Source organism: Salvelinus namaycush, chromosome 8 (assembly GCF_016432855.1).
Source record: "Salvelinus namaycush isolate Seneca chromosome 8, SaNama_1.0, whole genome shotgun sequence".
In the NCBI taxonomy this organism is placed as follows: Eukaryota; Metazoa; Chordata; class Actinopteri; order Salmoniformes; family Salmonidae; genus Salvelinus; species Salvelinus namaycush.
This window is the reverse complement of record NC_052314.1, coordinates 21,060,972-21,079,431: the sequence shown is the minus strand read 5'-3', so window position 1 is coordinate 21,079,431 and position 18,460 is coordinate 21,060,972. Positions and strand designations below refer to the sequence as shown.

The following is an 18,460-nucleotide window of genomic DNA, read 5'->3' as shown; positions in this document are numbered from 1 at the left end:
GTGCGCTTGGCAACTACTACCATACCCAGTTCAAAATCACTTAAATATTTTGTCTTACCCATTCACCCTCTGAAAGGCACACATACACAATCCATGTCTAATTTGTCTCCAGGCTTAAAAATCCCTCTCTTACAAGTCTCCTGCCCTTCATCTACACTGATTTAAGTGGATTTAATAAGTGACATCAATAAGGGATTATAGCTTTCACCTGGATTCACCTGGTCAGTCTATGTCATGGAAAGAGCAGGTGTTCTTCATGTTTGTACTCAGTGTATGTGATCCTATGCAAATGTAATAGTTTGAAATGATTCTGTTTTAGTCAAATATTATATCTGTTTGGGCTTCTTGCGGTCAATTTGTAGTCTACAAATTATTTGTAATTATGTTCCGGCCCTCTGACCATCTACTCAAGAAAAAAATCTAGCTGATGATCCCTGCCCTAAAGGGTCTGTCAGAGACCAAAATGTGTACGCGTACGCACAGCAGTATTCTATAATATTGGAACAATGGCTTTCATACTTTCAAATCCTCATTGAAATGGAGGATGCATTCGTGGAGCCGCGTTGGTTGGGAATTTTGGGCAGGTGCGCATTTGGGCTGCGGACGGTGGACTCAGCCATGTAGCTGTGTTGCAATTGGACGCCGGACTATCTGCATCTGTGGACTCTGAATTATGCTTAACACTGATTAAACCTAGTTCTGAACTAGAAAGCACTCCAGGACTAGGCTTAATCTGGGTCCGGGAAACCGGCCCTTGATAATATAGGCAAGTACTTCAGTGCTATACATCGCTTAAAGAAAAGTACATACTGTTGCTTTTATGAAAAACGTAGTCGTACTGTATCCATGAGTGTGTTTTAATGTGTTTGTGCTGGTAGCCTACTGTAGTAACTCTGTTCCGTTTGTCAAGCTCACTTTATCTGTTGCAGCTACGCAATGTGTCTTGGTGCAATCCCGTTAACCCAGTGGCTCACCCATTTACTCATGTCACGTGATTGTTTCCCTCCAATCAGAGCGCTGTCCTTAAGCACAACACAGTAAACTTCGGCATGCTGTGCTCTGGAGGCTATGCTGCACCGCATGCCAGCAGAAGCATGACAATAAACTTTTACAATAACATGAATAAGCATGAAAACCAAACAACACAGTGGCTACCTCTACCCAATGTGAGTATGAACCAGAAAACACAGAAACAGTCTCAGTGCAGATGAACCCTTTCACATTCATTTGATACAGGGAGTGTACTGCATATTTACTATTTTGTCAGGATAAAAGCTTAAAAATAACATTCATCATAAGCAACACAATATTACCAAAAGCTGCATTTTCCTTACAATGGAGAATGTTATTACATTGAAATGCTATGCTTGTATATCTCTTTTTAAATTATAGTCCACTTTGTATTCCAATTATTGTACATTCTAATCTTGAAGGATGAAACTTGAGCCCAGAAATAATACCAGCATTAAAAAACTAGTCTAGACCCGAGACTCATGTATCAGCATAAAATGCATACAGTGAAGCCAAGTATTATACAATTTCAGCTGTGTTGGTGTGAAAGAAGCCTTAAGAATCCCTCCCATTTCAACTTCAAGCCAAGCGCTGTCTTTTATCTGTTGTCTGACATATTAAAGCAGTGTGTTGCATGTGTGTCAGCTACGGTGTCTGCTCTATGGGTTACAGCAGTACTCCTCTGTTAGTATTACTGTGTAAGGCTATTATTGTACCCTGTGTCACTCAGTAGCCTCAGTGCAATTTGGCCTAGTTTATAGACACTATGCATTTAAGGACACAGACAAGCACATTGTAATGAAACAAAGAGATTTTATCAGAGTTTCTCGCTTGCTTATCTTTCTCGTATAGGTATTTTAGTGCCTGTAAGTCAACTTATACTTTTTTGTCTGCCAAACTCTCTCTAAACCTGTCAGTCTATTCTTATCAAAGAGGTATTGTAAGTGGACAAAATAACAGGAGGCAAACAACCCAACTGATATATTCATACGTATAGGACTTTAAAGTTAAGGTCATGATATTGATCCAAGGACGCTGGATTACTAGCTGCAATACTCCTCCAAAAGTATTATTATTATCAATGACTATAAGGTTATAATCAATACAGCAAGTTGATTCACCTTTATCTCTGCAAAAACTGTAGTCATGTTGGCAGCATATACAGGTTACCCCCATAGCAGTGATGATACTCTAAACTGTGTTCCTTTACCCTGTTCTCTCTCCAGACCCCCTCTCAACAGAGCAATATATTAGACAACGGCCAGGAGGTGGTCTCTCCCACTACTCAGTGGGCCCCCTACTCACTGGGCAGGAGAGACGTGCCCCCAGAAAACATAATGAAAAAGGTTTGTGCTTTACACTGGCAAAGGACTAGGTGGGAGGCCTGAGTGTTCTAATGTCATTGTTAGTTTGCGTCTGAACTATGCTGATAACATAGTGCTCATTATCACCTAGCTTGCTGAATGAAACATTGGGCTGGTAGCTCATTCATATATTGATAAAAAATGCAACCGTTTCAACATGCAACCGTTTCAAAGATTTTTAGTTTGGGGCTCCCGAGTTTGGGGCTCCCGAGTTTGGGGCTCCCGAGTGGCGCAGCGGTCTAAGACACTGCATCTCAGTGCTAGAGGCGTCACTACAGACACCCTGGTTTGAATCCAGGCTGTATCACAACCGGCCGTGATTGGGAGTCCCATAGGGCGGCGCACAATTGGCCCAGCATCGTCTGGGTTTGGCCGGTGTAGGCCGTCATTGTAAATAAGAATTTGTTCTTAACTGACTTGTCTAGTTAAATAAAGGCCTGCTGGAGGTCATTTTGCAGGGCTCTGGCAGTGCTCCTCCTTGCACAAAGGCGGAGGTAGCGGTCCTGCTGCTGGGTTGTTGCCCTCCTACGGCCTCCTCCACGTCTCCTGATGTACTGGCCTGTCTCCTGGTAGCGCCTCCATGCTCTGGACGCTACGCTGACAGACACAGCAAACCTTCTTGCCACAGCTCGCATTGATGTGCCATCCTGGATGAGCTGCACTACCTGAGCCACTTGTGTGGGTTGTAGACTCTGTCTCATGCTACCACTAGAGTGAGAGCACCGCCAGCATTCAAAAGTGACCAAAACATCAGCCAGGAAGCATAGGAACTGAGAAGTGGTCTGTGGTCACCACCTGCAGAATCACTCCTTTATTGGGGGTGTCTTGCTAAATGCCTATAATTTCCACCTTTTGTCTATTCCATTTGCACAACAGCATGTGAAATTTATTGTCAATCAGTGTTGCTTCCTAAGTGGACAGTTTGATTTCACAGAAGTGTGATTGACTTGGAGTTACATTGGGTTGTTTAAGTGTTCCCTTTATTTTTTTGAGCAGTGTATATATATATATATATATATATATATGGAAATTAGATTTGGTTTTTGGAAATGTTTATACATTTTAAAAACTAAAAGCTGAAATGTCTTGAGTCAATAAGTATTCAACCTTTTGTTATGGCAAGCCTAAATAAATTCAGGAGTAAAAATGTGCTTAACAAGTCACATAATAGACTGCATGGACTCACTCAGTGTGTAATACTAGTGTTTACATGAGTACCCCATTTCTGTACCCCACACACAGAATTGTCTGTATGGTCCAGTGCTTGACTTGGGCATGAGCTCACCGCAGCTGAATACCGGCCCCTCAAATGTTCTACTGCTTGATCTCCAATTCCTCTTATAAAATATTAGCTCAAAGGTATTGTCGTGCTCCTTCACCTACAAATAAACTGTACCGGCAACCAACATGAGTAACGGCACCTTTTCAGTCCAAGTCAATCACTGGTAAGGTCGCCTTGGTCGAGCAGTGAATTTTAAGCACAGATTCAACCACAAAGACCAGGGAGGTTTGCCAATGGTTCGCAAAGAAGGGCACCCATTTGTAGTAGGGCAAAAATAAAACCAGCTGACATTGAACATCCCTTTGAGCATGGTGAAGTTATAATTACACTTTGGATGGTGAATCAATACACCCAGTCACTGCAAAGATACAGGCGCCCTTCCTAACTCAGTTGCCGGAGAGGAATGAAACAGCTCAGGAATGAGGCCGGTGGTGATTTAAACAGTTACAATGTTTAATGGTTGTGATAGGAGATAGCTGAGGATGGATCAACAACATTGTAGTTACTCCACAATATTAACATAAATGACAGAGTGAATAGCCTGTACAGAATAAACAATATTCCAAAACATGCATCCTGTTTGCAATAAGGCACTAAAGTAATATTGCAAAAAAAAAAATACTTTTAGTCCTGAATACAAAGCTTTATGCTTGGGGAAAATCCAACACAACACATCACTGAGTACCACTCTTCATATTTTGAAGCATGGTGGTTGCTGCATTATGTTTTAGGTATGCTTGTCATCGGCAAGGACTAGGCAATTTTTTAGGATAAAAATAAATTAAATAGAGCTAAGCACAGGCTAAATCCGAGAGGAAAACTTGGTTCAGTGTGCTTTCCAACAGACACTGGGAGACAAATTCACTTTTCCGGAGGACAATAACCTAAAACACAAGGCCAAATATACACTGGAGTTGTTTACCAAGACATCATTGAATGTTCCGGAGTTGCCTAGTTACAGTTTTTAATTACATCGGCTTGAAAATCTATGGCATCACTTGAAAATGGCTGTCTAGCAATGATCAACAACAAACTTGACAGAGCAAGAAAGAATAAAGCATTTAATAATCAAATATCTTACAATCAAGGTGTGCAAAGCTCTTAGAGACTTACCTAGAAAGGCTCACAGCTGTAATCGCTACCAAAGGTGATTCTAGCATGTTTAAAAAATGTATTTCACCTTTATTTAACCAGGTAGGCCAGTTGAGAACAAGTTCTCATTTACAACTGCGACCTGACCAAGATAAAGCAAAGCAGTGCGACAAAAACAACACAGATTTACACATAAACAAATGTACAGTCAATAACACAATTGAAAATGTACAGTGTGTGCAAATGTAGAAGATTAGGGAGGTAAGGCAATAAATAGGCGATAGAGGCGAATTAATGACAAATTAGCATAAACACTGGAGTGATATATGTGCAGATGATGATGTGCAGGTAGCGATACTGGGGAGCAAAAAGATAAATCACATTATGGGGATGAGGTAGTTGGGTGTGCTATTTACAGATTGGCTGTGTACATGTACAGTGATCGGTAAGCTGCTCTGACAGCTGATGCTTAAAGTTAGAGAGGGAGATATAAGTCTCCAGCTTCAGTGATTTTTGCAATTCGTTCCAGTCATTGGAAGCAGAGAACTGGAAGGAAAAGCGGCCAAAGGAAGTGTTGGCTTTGGGGATGACCAGTGAAATATACCTGCTGGAGCGCATGCTACAGGTGGGTGTTGCTATGGTGACCAGTAGGCTGAGATAAGGTGGGGCTTTACCTAGCAAAGGCTTATAGATGACCTGGAGCCAGTGGGTTTGGCTATGAATATTAAGCGAGGGCCAGTCAACAAGAGCATACAGGTGGTCACAGTGGTGGGTAGTATATGGGGCTTTGGTGACAAAACGGACGGCACTGTGATAGACTACATCCAATTTGCAGAGTAGAGTGTTGGAGGCTATTTTGTAAATGACATCGCCGAAGTCAAAGATCAGTAGGATAGTCAGTTTTACAAGGGTATGTTTGGCAGCATGAGTGAAGGATGCTTTGTTGCGAAATAGGAAGCCGATTCCAGATTTAATTTTGGATTGGAGGTGCTTAAAACCTCTACCGCTTCTCTCTCCCGGATCCGGGATCCCCCCCATCAAAAAAGCTGACCAGCATAGCCTAGCCTAACGCGACAGGGATATCATATAACATAATTTTCATGAAATCACAAGTCCAATACAGCAAATGAAAGATAAACATCTTGTGAATCCAGCCATCATTTCTGATTTTTAAAATGTTTTACAGCGAAAACACTATGTATTTCTATTAGCTAACCACAATAGCAAAAGACTCAACCGCATATTTTCAGCATTTTTCTACCGCATAGGTAGCTATCACAAAACCGACCAAATAGAGATATAATTAGTCACTAACCAAGAAACAACTTCATCAGATGACAGTCTTATAACATGTTATACAATAAATTTATGTTTTGTTCGAAAATGTGCATATTTGAGGTATAAATCATAGTTTTACATTGCAGCTACCATCAAAAATATCACCAAAGCAGCCAGAATAATTACAGAGAGCAACGTGAAATACCTAAATACTCATCATAAAACATTTATGAAAAATACATGGTGTACAGCAAATGAAAGAAAACATCTTGTGAATCCAGCCAATATTTCAGATTTTTTTAAGTGTTTTACAGCGAAAACACAATATAGCATTATATTAGCTTACCACAATAGCCAAACACACAACCGCTTTTATTCACCGCATAGATAGCATTCGCAAAAACCAGTTAAAGATATAAAATGAATCACTAACCTTCACCAACTTCATCAGATGACAGTCTTATAACATCATGTTACACAATACATATATGTTTTGTTCTAAAATGTGCATATTTAGAGCTGCAAATCGTGGTTTTACATTGTGAATACGTAGCCAAAATGCACAAAATTCTCCGGAGATATTTTGGACAGTCACCTAATCTGACCAAAGAACTCATCATAAACTTTACTAAAAAATACATGTTGGACAGCAAATGAAAGATACACTAGATCTTAATGCAATCGCCGTGTTAGATTTTTTAAAATAACTTTACCATAACAAACAGCTTACGTTATAGCGAGACAGCGCCCGCAAAAAGGAAGGAAAATAGGACTAAACATTTTCCACAGAAATACGAAATAACATCATAAATGGTTCTTACTTTTGCTGAGCTTCCATCAGAATCTTGTACAAGGAGTCCTAGGTCCAGAATAAATCGTTGTTTGGCTTTAGAATGTCCTCTTCTCCTGTCGAATTAGCAACATTAGCTAGCCATGTGGCGCGAACATGCCCAAATTCTCCTGACGCAAAGAAAGGAAAATTCCAAAACTCACAAACGTTGAATAAACTGATACAACTCGGTTGAAAAAACTACTTTATGATGTTTTTATCACATCTATCAAATAAAATCAGAGCCGGAGACATCCAACGTCTATACCGAACGCTTTTCAGAAGCCAATGCTGATGTCCTTCCCGCGCCTAGGTAGAGAAAGGAAATTGTGGTCACGTCATTCCAAGAGCTCTTGTTCGACCTCAGATCAAGCTAGACACCCCATTCCACCTTCCACTGCCTGTTGACATCTAGTGGAAGGCGTATGCAGTGCATGCAAATCCATAGAAATTAGGCAATTGAATAGGCAGGCCCTGGAACAGAGCATCGTTTTCAGATTTTTCACTTCCTGTCTGGAAGTTTGCTGCCAAATGAGTTCTGTTTTACTCACAGATATAATTCAAACAGTTTTAGAAACTTGAGAGTGTTTTCTATCCAATAGTAATAATAATATGCATATTGTACGATCTAGAAAAGAGTACGAGGCCGTTTAAATTGGGCACGATTTTTTCCAAAGTGGAAACAGCGCCCCCATATTGACAAGAAGTTAATGTGAGTCTGGAAGCTGAGTTTACAGTCTAACCAGACACCTAGGCATTTGTAGTTGTCCATATATTCTAAGTCAGAACCGTCCAGAGTAGTGATGCTAGTCGGGCGGGCGGGTGCGGGCAGCAATCGGTTGAAGAGCATGCATTTAGTTTTACTAGCATTTAAAAGCAATTGGAGGCCACGGAAGGAGAGTTGTATGGCATTGAAGCTTGTCTTCAGGTTTGTTAACAGTGTCCAAAGAAGGGCCAGATGTATACAGAATGGTGTCGTCTGCATAGAGGTGGATCAGAGAATCACCAGCAGCAAGAGCGACATCATTTATATGTACAGAGAAAAGAGTCGGCCCTAGAATTGTTTAGGACCTTGAGCGTGGCTGCGGTGCACCCATGACCAGCTCGGAAATCAGATTTCATAGTGGTGAAGGTACGAAATGGTCGGTGATCTGTTTGTTAACTTGGCTTTGTTGCTGCAGGGGGTGCAGAGCTGTTGGCCGGGGTAGGGGTAGCCAGGTGGAAAGCATGGCCAGCCGTAGAAAAATGCTTATTGAAATTTTGATTATCGTAGATTTATTGGTGGTGACATAGTTTTTCAGCTGGGAGGAGGTGATCTTATTCTCCATGGACTTTACAGTGTCCCAAAACTTTTTGAAATTAGTGCTACAGGAGAAAAATTTCTGTTTGAAAAAGCTAGCCTTAGCTTTCCTAACTGACTGTGTATATTGGTTCCTGGCTTTCCTGAAAAGTTGCATATCGCAGGGGCTATTTGATGCTTATGCAGAACGCCGCAGGATGTTTTTGTGCTGGTCAAGGGCAGTCAAGTCTGGGGTGAAACAAGGGCTATATCTGTTCTTAGTTCTACATTTTTTGAATGGGGCATGCTTATTTAAGATGGTGAGGAAAGCACTTTTAAAGAGCAACCAGGCATCCTCTACTGACGGGATGAGGTCAATATCCTTCCAGGATACCCGGGCCAGGTCGATTAGAAAGGCCTGCTCGTGTTTTAGGGAGCGTTTGACCGCGGACCCATTACGGAGGCAGGCAATGAGGCAGTGATTGCTGAGATCCTGGTTGAAGACAGCAGAGGTGTATTTAGAGGGCAAGTTGGTCAGGATGATATGTAAGAGGGTGCCCATGGTTACGGATTTTAGGTTGTACCTGGTAGGTTCCTTGATCATTTGAATGAGATTGAGGGCATCTAGCTTAGATTGTAGGACGGCCGGGGTGTTAAGCATATCCCAGTTTAGGTCACCTAGCAGTACGAACTCTGAAGATAGATGGAGGGCAATCAATTCACATATGCTGTCCCGGGCACAGCTGGGGGCTGAGGGGGGTCTGTAACAAGTGGTAATGGTGAGAGACTTGTTTCTGGAAAGGTGGATTTTTAAAAGTAGAAGCTCGACTTGTTTGGGCACAGACCTGGATAGTATGACAGAACTCTGCAATCTCTGAAGTAGATTGCAACTCCGCCCCCTTTGGCAGTTCTATCTTGTCAGAAAATGTTGTAGTTGGGGATGGAAATTTCAGGGTTTTTGGTGGCCTTCCTAAGCCAGGATTCAGACACGGCTTGGACATCAGGGTTGGTGGAGAGTGCTAAAGCAGTGAATAAAACAACTTAGGGAGGAGGCTTCTGATGTTAACATGCATGAAACCAAGGCTTTTAAGGTTACAGAAGTCAACAAATGAGAACGCCTGGGGAATGTGAGTGGTGCTGGGGGCTACAGGACCTGGATTAACCTCTACATCACCAGAGGAACGGAGGAGGAGTAGGATCAGGGTGCGGCTAAAGGCTATAAGAACTGGTTGTCTAGTGCGTTCGGAACAGACAGTAAAAGGAACAGATTTCTGGCCGTGGAAGAATAGATTCTATGGTAGGATGGTAGGATGTGAATACAGTGGAGGTAAACCTAGGCATTGAGTGATGATGAGAGAGGTTTTGTCTTTAGAGGCACCAGTTAAGCCAGGTGAGGTCACCGCATGTGTGGGGGGTGGGACTCAAGGGCTATCTAAGGCATATTGCGCAGGGCTGTGGGCTCTGCAGTGAAATAAGACAATATTTATTGACTCAGGGGGTGAATACTTAAGGAACAAGATATATTAGTGTTTTATTTTCCATTAATTGACAACAATTTTGTGTAGAACCTTGTCAATGAAATCCTTTTTAATCCCACTTTGTTACACAACAAAATGTTGAAAAAATCAGTGTGTGATTACATTCTGGAGGCACTTGTAAAACCATATGCGTCATGATTCCCGGTCTTGTCCCTTTTGTACTTCTTAAGGTTCCTCCACCTTTTTTAATTTATTTTTAAATGGGCTCATTTATTTACTTTTATTCAACGGTGGGTCTAATCCTGAAGGCTGATTTGTTTAAAACTGCATTCCAGCCAGTGTCCATTCCATAAGTCACCACCGGCTAAATCTATGTCGTTAAAATTCTTATTTACTCTGTTCCATCGGACTGCGCAATCCACTGTCTCAGCCCAGCCAGGCAATTTATAAACTTGATCTCCACTTTAAAAAACATCTTGACATTATCTCACATTTCTTTTACACTAACATTTAGTTTTCAACAGCGGAGATTTGTCTGTCTTTCCGACATTTGCAACATTGTTTATGTATTGAAATTCGATCTCCAGCTGTCCCATATAAATGACCGTGTCGGGATGAGACAAACAGGTAGGCAGCATTTCTCAGCCAGTCGAAATCATATGAATCAGCTGGCATCATTTTTATTGATATATATATATACAAAGACATTTCTTTTTTTAAAGTTATAAAGAAACAAAGTGCAGCTAGTTTGTAGTTTTTCCAGCTTCAGTTTGAAGTGATTGTGTTAGCTGTGTTGTTGGCTAGCTCCTCTGAAACAACAGTGTCCTGATGAGTGAGCACTTTTTGTATGCCAGGCGAAATCCAGAGTCATTAGTTCATTGTTATGGATGTATCCAAATAAATGTCAACTAGAAAACTGCTTAAACAAATGCAAATGCAGCTACTTTGCTGGCTGCACTTTTTGACGTGACTGTAAATTAGTCGTAGTTGGCAAGCAAGAGATAAGAAAGTTGCCAGGTAGCATTCCAGTGGAACATTGCGTCCATAGATACAGAACAAAAAGGCTGAAAGACTGGGTCACGCCTCTAGCAACCGAACCGATAGAACAAACGACCAGCCGGCTTAGGTAGCAACCCTAGATTTGTGTCGGGACTATATCTTGTGGAAGGATGAAATAGTATGAATAAATTCATCAAAAGAACGTTTTTAATGAAAATATGTCAATCATTATTTGAATATATTGGTCATGTGAATTCTCTAAAAAGACTTTGGAGGTGGCTTATGGTAGAGAAATTAACATTCAAATCTCTGGCAACAGCTCTGGTGAACATTCCTGCAGTCAGCATGCCAATTGCACGCTCCCTCAAGTTGAACATACAGTATGTAGAAAGAACAAAGCCGGTGTTTGGAGGATATATTGGCACAATCCACGTGCCAATATATCCTCCAAACACTGGCTTCTCGGTCATTATCACTTAAGTGATTGCTACAGTATGTCAATGTTTTTAAATGTCAGGAGTCATTTCTAAGCTCCATGATTCATTCCAGCAACGCTCCATTCTTGGTTGGTCTCCATGGCAACCTCTGTTTGTCAGTGTCTTAGTCACATCACTGTGGTCACATTCTAACCATCAGTGCAAGAATAATGAAACAGTTAGACCAGGGACTTCAATCTGCTTGAAAATCTATGGCCTTCATGTAGATATCTACCTCAAATACCTCGTACCTCATCACATTGATCTGGTACTGTGTAGCTCCATTCTTGTGTATTTTATTTTATTCCTCTTGTGGAATGTCTAAGCGCCATAATTCATTCCAGCAGCGCTCCATTCTTGCTTGGTCTCCATGGCAACCTCTGTTTGTCAGTGTCTTAGTAATTTCATTGTGGTCACATTCTAACCATCAGTACAAGAATAATGATAAGGGTAGACCAGGGACTTCCTCTGAATTATTAATGCACAGAGAAAACTGTGGGTTGTGTGTCCTGTTTTATTACTTACACTGAACAAAAATATAAATGCAACATGTAAAGTGTTGGTCACATGTTTCATCAGCTGAAATAAAAGATCCCAGATGTGTTGCATATGCACAAAAAGCATATTTCTCTCAAATTGTGTGTACAAATTTGTTTACATCCCTGTTGGTGAGCATTTCTCCTTTACCAAGATAATCCATCCACCTGATAGGTGTGGCATATCAAGAAGCTGATTAAACAGCATGACCATTACACAGGTGCCTCTTGTGCTGGGGACAATAAGAGGCCCTCTAAAACAACACACTGCCACAGATGTTCAAGTTTTGAGGTAGTGTGCAATTGGCATGCTGACTGCAGGAATGTTCACCAGATCTGTTGCCAGAGAATTGAATGTTAATTTCTCTACCATAAGCTGCCTCCAACTTCATTTTAGAGAATTTGACAGTACGTCCAACTGGCCTCACAACAGCAGACCATGTGTATGACGTTGTGTGGGCGAGTGGTTTTATAATGTCAACGTTGTGAACAGAGTGATCTATGGTGGCGGTGGGGTTATGGTATGGGCAGGCGTAAGCTATGGACAACGAACACAATTGCATTTTATCGGTAGCAATTGACTGATTTCCTTATATGAACTGTAACTCAGTAAAATCTTTGAAATTGTTGCATGTTGTGTTTATATTTTTTGTTCAGTATATATCATGTAGACGACACTGAAGTCGCCTAGTTACAGTTTTTAAATCGGTTTGAAATCATGTACATATCTACCTCAAATACCTCGTAACTCTGCATGTTGATCTGGTACTCCCTGTATATAGCTCCTTTCTTGTGTATATTATTTGATTCCTCTTGTGTTACTATTTTATTTGTATTATTACTTTTAAACTGCATTATTGGGAAGGGCCCGTAAGCAAGCATTTCACGGTAAAGTCTACACCAGTTGTATTCAGGGCATGTGACAAATAAAATTTGATTTGACGACAGGATTTGAAGGAAAGTTTCTATATGGTAATTCAGGTTTGAAAAAGCATGCTGCACCTCATCTGTATGTTATCTGCCATTTTGTAAGACGTGACGTTTGCATCTTTGCAGCTTCCTGACTCTTTGCCTAACGGGTTGAATTACCCACAGGCAGGCGGCCACCACCCCCACCCCCACCAATCACAGACCATGATCGTGACATCCACGTCGGCCACACCCCCACACCGCTCAGTGCGGGACCAGCAGTATGAGGGTGCCATCAACAAGATCTCCATACAGCAGTACCAGTCTCCTCTGCCCATGGCCACCACCACCCGGCCCCAGAGCGCACGCTGCCTCATCCAGACCAAAGGCCAGAAGAGCATGGACGACTTCCAGGAGCAGGTTGGCCATTACTCTTTCTCTCTCTGTCTCTCTCTCTCTCTGTCTCTGTGTTTCTCTCTCTTTCTCTGTTTCTGTCTGTGTTTCTCTCGCTCACCCCCTCCATTTCAATCATCTTTTCACTCTCTTTCTCCCGCTCTCTCCCTTTCTCTCAATCTGTCACCAACAGATCTCTGAGAGGCCTATATTATGGCTAGTGGTATATAGAGAGGAGAGATGTTGCACCATGTAATTGCACAGTTATACAATACCAAATGTCTATTTTTGGCATGATGTTATTTTTGTGTCGTTTGGCAGTTCTGTGTGCGGATAGAGAAGAATCCAGGTTTAGGGTTCAGCATCTCAGGGGGAATCAGTGGCCAAGGGAACCCCTTCAAGCCTTCTGACATGGTAAGATTAAAGCAACTAAATGTTCTCTGTGTGCATCTGATACTGTGCAGTCTGTGCCATAGGAACATGTTCCATTTTTCTCTTATTCCTTAAGGTGTTTCAATAACCACTGCACATCACTGTATGTTTCACTTCAGAGTTTCCATGGTAACAGGTGCTGCTGCATTGCTGTATGGGGTGCTGCAGTTGACTTGGTTAACTTTGAACCGTTTTATTATACGCCAATAATAAGCAAGAATCAAGAAAAGACAACACTTTTGCGGCAATGATTTGTAATGTAGTCAGTCATAAGGTTGGCGATTGTCAAATAGTTCAATAATGTCTTGTTGCCATGTAACAGCAAAGAAAAGAGCCAGTGAGAGAAATGTTTATAGATTTCCATTTAGAATTTTTCTAAATCAGTTATGTTGTTGCCACTGGCAATATTTTCTCTTATTATTCATTTTAAAATATCAAAGCCTAGTTTCTTATCATTGACATTAGATTTGAATGGGGAAGGTCTTGTAAGCCATAGGATTAGAATTCCGATTCAATGTTGTAAGAATTGTTATAGCCATTGAATGTGTTGTATATTTTGTATGTATATCATCTCCCATCTCAACACCCCACTGAAAGGTGGTGCATGCTGATTGCTGAGGATATCTTCTGAGGGCCTGCTTTCCTGTGATGCCTCAAGGAGTACCTGCTGTAATAATACCTGAGTCATTAGATGATAGTAACGTAATTCGGGTTCAAGTGCGGTTTAACTGTTGAACTGTGTTGATTGAAGCTCTTCATATAGTATTATATAGTTTGAACACATGCAAAGATTGGTATACTTATAATCTCTGCCTTGACTAGCCATTTTTTTGGAAACATGCAATGGAAAAAAAACATCCCCCAGTGTCCATATTTTTGGAAATATAGATTTTTTTTAAAGTAACTATTTTAGTACTGTTAAAATGTTTTCATTAAAGGTAGACGTAAATGCCATGTCAGTACACCTAGTTCTTGAATTTAACAAACAGCACATATAGACTTCCATTTTTTTTTATCTTGTGAAATATCCTTACGATAGTTGTCTGCTTTTACAGACTAGTTAAACTTATCAAATTAATGTTTGCAACAGCATGTCAATCAAAATCACGCACAGATCTTGAGTTAGAGGAAAATACAAACAAAAGCAACAAACAACCAGTTTGAAAGGCACAGATTCTAAACCATCTTCACCATGTGGTTCCTAATCTCATATCACTTTTGACTTATAGGGTATCTTTGTTACTAGGGTACAGCCTGATGGACCGGCCTCCAACCTGCTACAGCCTGGGGACAAAATACTGAAGGTAACCGTGTTCTTCATCACCGCATCGATCATCGTTGTCCTCTGAGTCTGTGAGAGCGCATCCTCCCTCCTCCACATTGCCTGTAGAGGCTTTGCATGTGGCATTTTGTGCTGGACGTACGTGTGTCTACCAAGTGAGCATGGTCCTCTGTTTTGACCTCTGTCAAACCTCCAACATGCTTTACTTGTCCCTAAGTCAGACAAAAGGAATAGTGGTTATTGTTTCCTAATAAAGGCCCATGGAAACAGATTCAATCTAAGTGCATCACATACAAGTAACTTTACTGATATGATACGATTTCTAATGTGATGTTTTAGATGCCTGAAAACTAAGTAGTAACCAGCAATGTAATGTGCTGGATGAATTAGTTTGTTTCTGAAATACTAGTGAAGGTCAAAGTACAACCTGGCCCGTATCTACAAAGCGTCTAAGAGTAGAACATTGATTGTGCTGAGAATAGAAACATTTTACTCCTACTCTTATGAGTAAAAATAAAAGCTATGCATGAAGCCTCTTTCATAAGAGTCCCACCTAGTCGCCAGATATTTAGAAGACCTCATGAGCTGTTCTAACAAGTGAAGACTAACCAGCAGATGTCTTGATAATAGAAAAGTGCAGCACGGCAGCGAGTCAGTAGTTACTAGCTCTGACTTTGCTAATGGCTACTTTATTGAGGAAAAATGTACTTACTGTGACATGTGGTTGTCCCACCTAGCTATCTTCAAATGAATGCACTGTATGTCGCTCTGGATAAGAGCTTCTGCTAAGTGACTAAAATGCTAAATGTTCCTGCGGTTAAAAGTGGTTAAAAGAAGAAATATCAAAACATATCTGATCAATCCATTAGTAATCTAGACCTAGACTACATGCAACAGTTCCCCCTTGTGATTTTCACAATGATTTCACACAAGGGCAATTTCACATGATATTCAAACACTTACAGTATAACCACGAGACTAATAAATAAACACATTTTTTTCTTTCGATTATTTAATTAACCTACATATTGTTATTTCAAGTTATCCCTTTGGAGCACAATATCACATTGGTAAAAATATTCCTAAATTGACCATGCCTATCTTTGGGCAATTGAAGGCAACTAGGACCTATGTTAGCTTTGATTGTGTTTGATGAAAATGATAGAACCTGACTTGATGCCTACTGTGCCAAAGTGATATAGAGTTGTTTAACGGGAGTGACGAGTGTGTTGATATAACAGTAATATTATAGAAATTACACTTTTAACAATTATCATAATTGGTTAAAAAAAGGTTATGCAGGCCAACATATTAGGCAATAATTAAGAATAGGCAAAGTGATCGTGTCAGGTGAAAATGATTTCAAACGTTTTACCATTTCAACATTTCATGTAGCCTACAGTCACATTCAACATTATCAGAAGTGTGATATAGTTCACAGCTGGCGATGCTTCATCGCGATTGGTTATTCCCAATCATTTGCAACAATATCAATGTGCGTCATCACTATATTTCCTTTGCGGCACCTCACTCTCATGATTACCAGCTGAGTGAAACTTTTGTAAATTGATTAAATTACTCCTGGCACAGAGTTTGTATGAGCAGCGTCTTAACATCATCCTAAAACCTACTCTGAGCTGGGTTTTTTGTTGTCTTAAACCAATTTTTAATAGGATTCCTAGCATATTTTCTGCGATGCTTTGTGGATACGGCACCTGATCTCAACTTTTTTGATAACCTTGAAAGCCCTGCAGCCATTTTTTCTCAACTTTGCACTGTGCAGCAAAGATTGTATTGGGTCTTCTCTTCTACTTCAGTATCATCAGATCCCTGAGTCTCTTTTTCTAAATAGTTCAGGAGTCAACCTTTTAGGAAGAGCATAAGAGCTCTTCCACCCCATGCGATAAGACACGAATTACACACTATGATGTGGTGTTGTATTTAGCTTAGGTAGAGGGCTGTTATTTTAAAGGGAACTCACCATCACACATACAGTACATAGGATTGACGCTGTCAAAGTAAGTGTTTACCATAGTGCAGAGAGGGAACTGTACCCCTTGTAGATTGTCAGATTCCTGGTCCATGTGAAGCTACTGTCGAGGCTAGTCAAACACCTGACAGTGAAGCCTACATGAACAAGCCAGGCTCTCTGTGCCAATACAATTTAATGGGATTGGAATAGTCCCCACAGTTATTGGCATGTCTCTTGTGTCTGTGTGGCTTTAAATGTGTGCTAGTAGAAGCCCTCGCCCCTCGCCCACCCGTAGCCTGCAGAAGCAGGAACCTCTCTTCTCTCTCCACAGATGCAAGTGTTAGCTGAAGGACATACCTCTAAAGAACCACTTCTCTCCTCCTCTCCTTTACAGCATGACCTCCTCCTCTTCCTGTGTGCATCTCTCTGCTTTGTCTCTCCTCTTTTCCTTGACAGTGTTGTTTGTTTATCTCCTCTGAGCTAGGGCTGTTCCCAGTCCTCTCCGTGCCGCCCTGCCCCGCCCTGCCACTTCTCACTCACGTCACTCTGTTCACCCTCTGCTTAATTTTTGCATTGCAGGCCAATGGACATAGTTTTTTACACATGGAACATGAAACTGCTGTGTCTCTTCTGAAGAATTTCCAGAAAACTGTGGATTTAGTAATCTTGAGGGAGAGCACAATTTAAATATTTTTTTATAACACCATTGCTTCTCTCCCAAACGGGTTGTGGAAATGTATACAACCGGTTTTTATCTAGGAACAGTGACATTTGCCGATTGCTGGACCAATGGCAAATACTAGTGCCAAATGTACTATAGGATACATATCTTATAACCTATCTATGAATTTTATGTAAACAGGAATTGTATCTCTTGAGTTGATGTGAAGGAAAGTCATTTTTGTCATTCAGCCTGAGGCTGTAGGTTGGAGCAATTTTCTTAGTTTTTATTTGGACATTTTTTGCGTATTTATATTGCCTTTTATTTTGTACCTTTTTCATTGTAGCTTCTCATTTTACTCTCAGAGCATGAAAACACACTAGCTCTTTAGGAATTCTAATCGCCATAAACACTGCCTCGACTTTGTATATGCCGTGGGTACATAATTTCATTTACAATAAAGACATGAACAGTAGCGAGAGGAATGGTACAGAAAATAAATGTTTACAATGTTCTTAAATTGTTTAAATTAAATGTAAAAAATAAATAATCCTACCTTAATACAGGGCCAATTTATCAAGTTGTTTTTTTGTTTTTTTGATTATTATAGCTTTTCCCACCGGTTTATTTCATTAATATATTAACACTATATTGATTGTTATACCCAACCAGTCACTACATTCTATGAGGTAGATTTTCGGTAGTTGCTCAATAATGTATATGTTTGCACAAATTAGCTACATTTTAAAAGTACAGCAATATTCAATCCCACATCGGAAAGTTTTTTTTTTAGATTACAAGACAACCCTAGAGGGCCATCTGCTGGCTACATTATGTGTTTACACATATGTACTGCAATTGCACCAAGGAGTATGTAATGTTACATACCCCCATATTCAACTCCTAAAGAATTTCCATACAGAAAAGTTGTAACATTGTTTCTCATCTGTTTGTGTTAAAAACAAAACAGTTTGTTCACACTGATTTGAAGTAATTTTGCTGAACTTTTCAGCACCACTCTGTAGAACACAAATTACTTTCGATGTCTTCATTTTAAGCTCAGTTTATTATGAGAATGCACTATTGGAAAAGTATTCATGTGAGAATTATGTATAATTTTTTTTGAACAATGCTACTGACCAGAATAAGCATTTCACTCTGTTCCATTTCTGGATGGATGTTCATTT

At 40.4% G+C, this 18,460-nt stretch overlaps 1 protein-coding gene across 1 annotated transcript in view; it reads left to right on the top strand.

Annotated features, from left to right (window-relative positions):
• The window catches only part of LOC120051828 (leucine-rich repeat-containing protein 7-like), a 60,104-nt gene extending 42,805 nt beyond the window's left edge, over positions 1-17,299 (top strand). Inside the window, exons 20-24 of the mRNA XM_038998711.1 lie at positions 2,238-2,357; positions 12,720-12,953; positions 13,248-13,340; positions 14,588-14,662; positions 17,192-17,299. Coding sequence (XP_038854639.1) covers positions 2,238-2,357; positions 12,720-12,953; positions 13,248-13,340; positions 14,588-14,662; positions 17,192-17,299 — 630 coding nt within the window. The remainder of the gene's footprint in view (positions 1-2,237; positions 2,358-12,719; positions 12,954-13,247; positions 13,341-14,587; positions 14,663-17,191) is intronic.
• Positions 17,300-18,460: the final 1,161 nt, after the last annotated feature.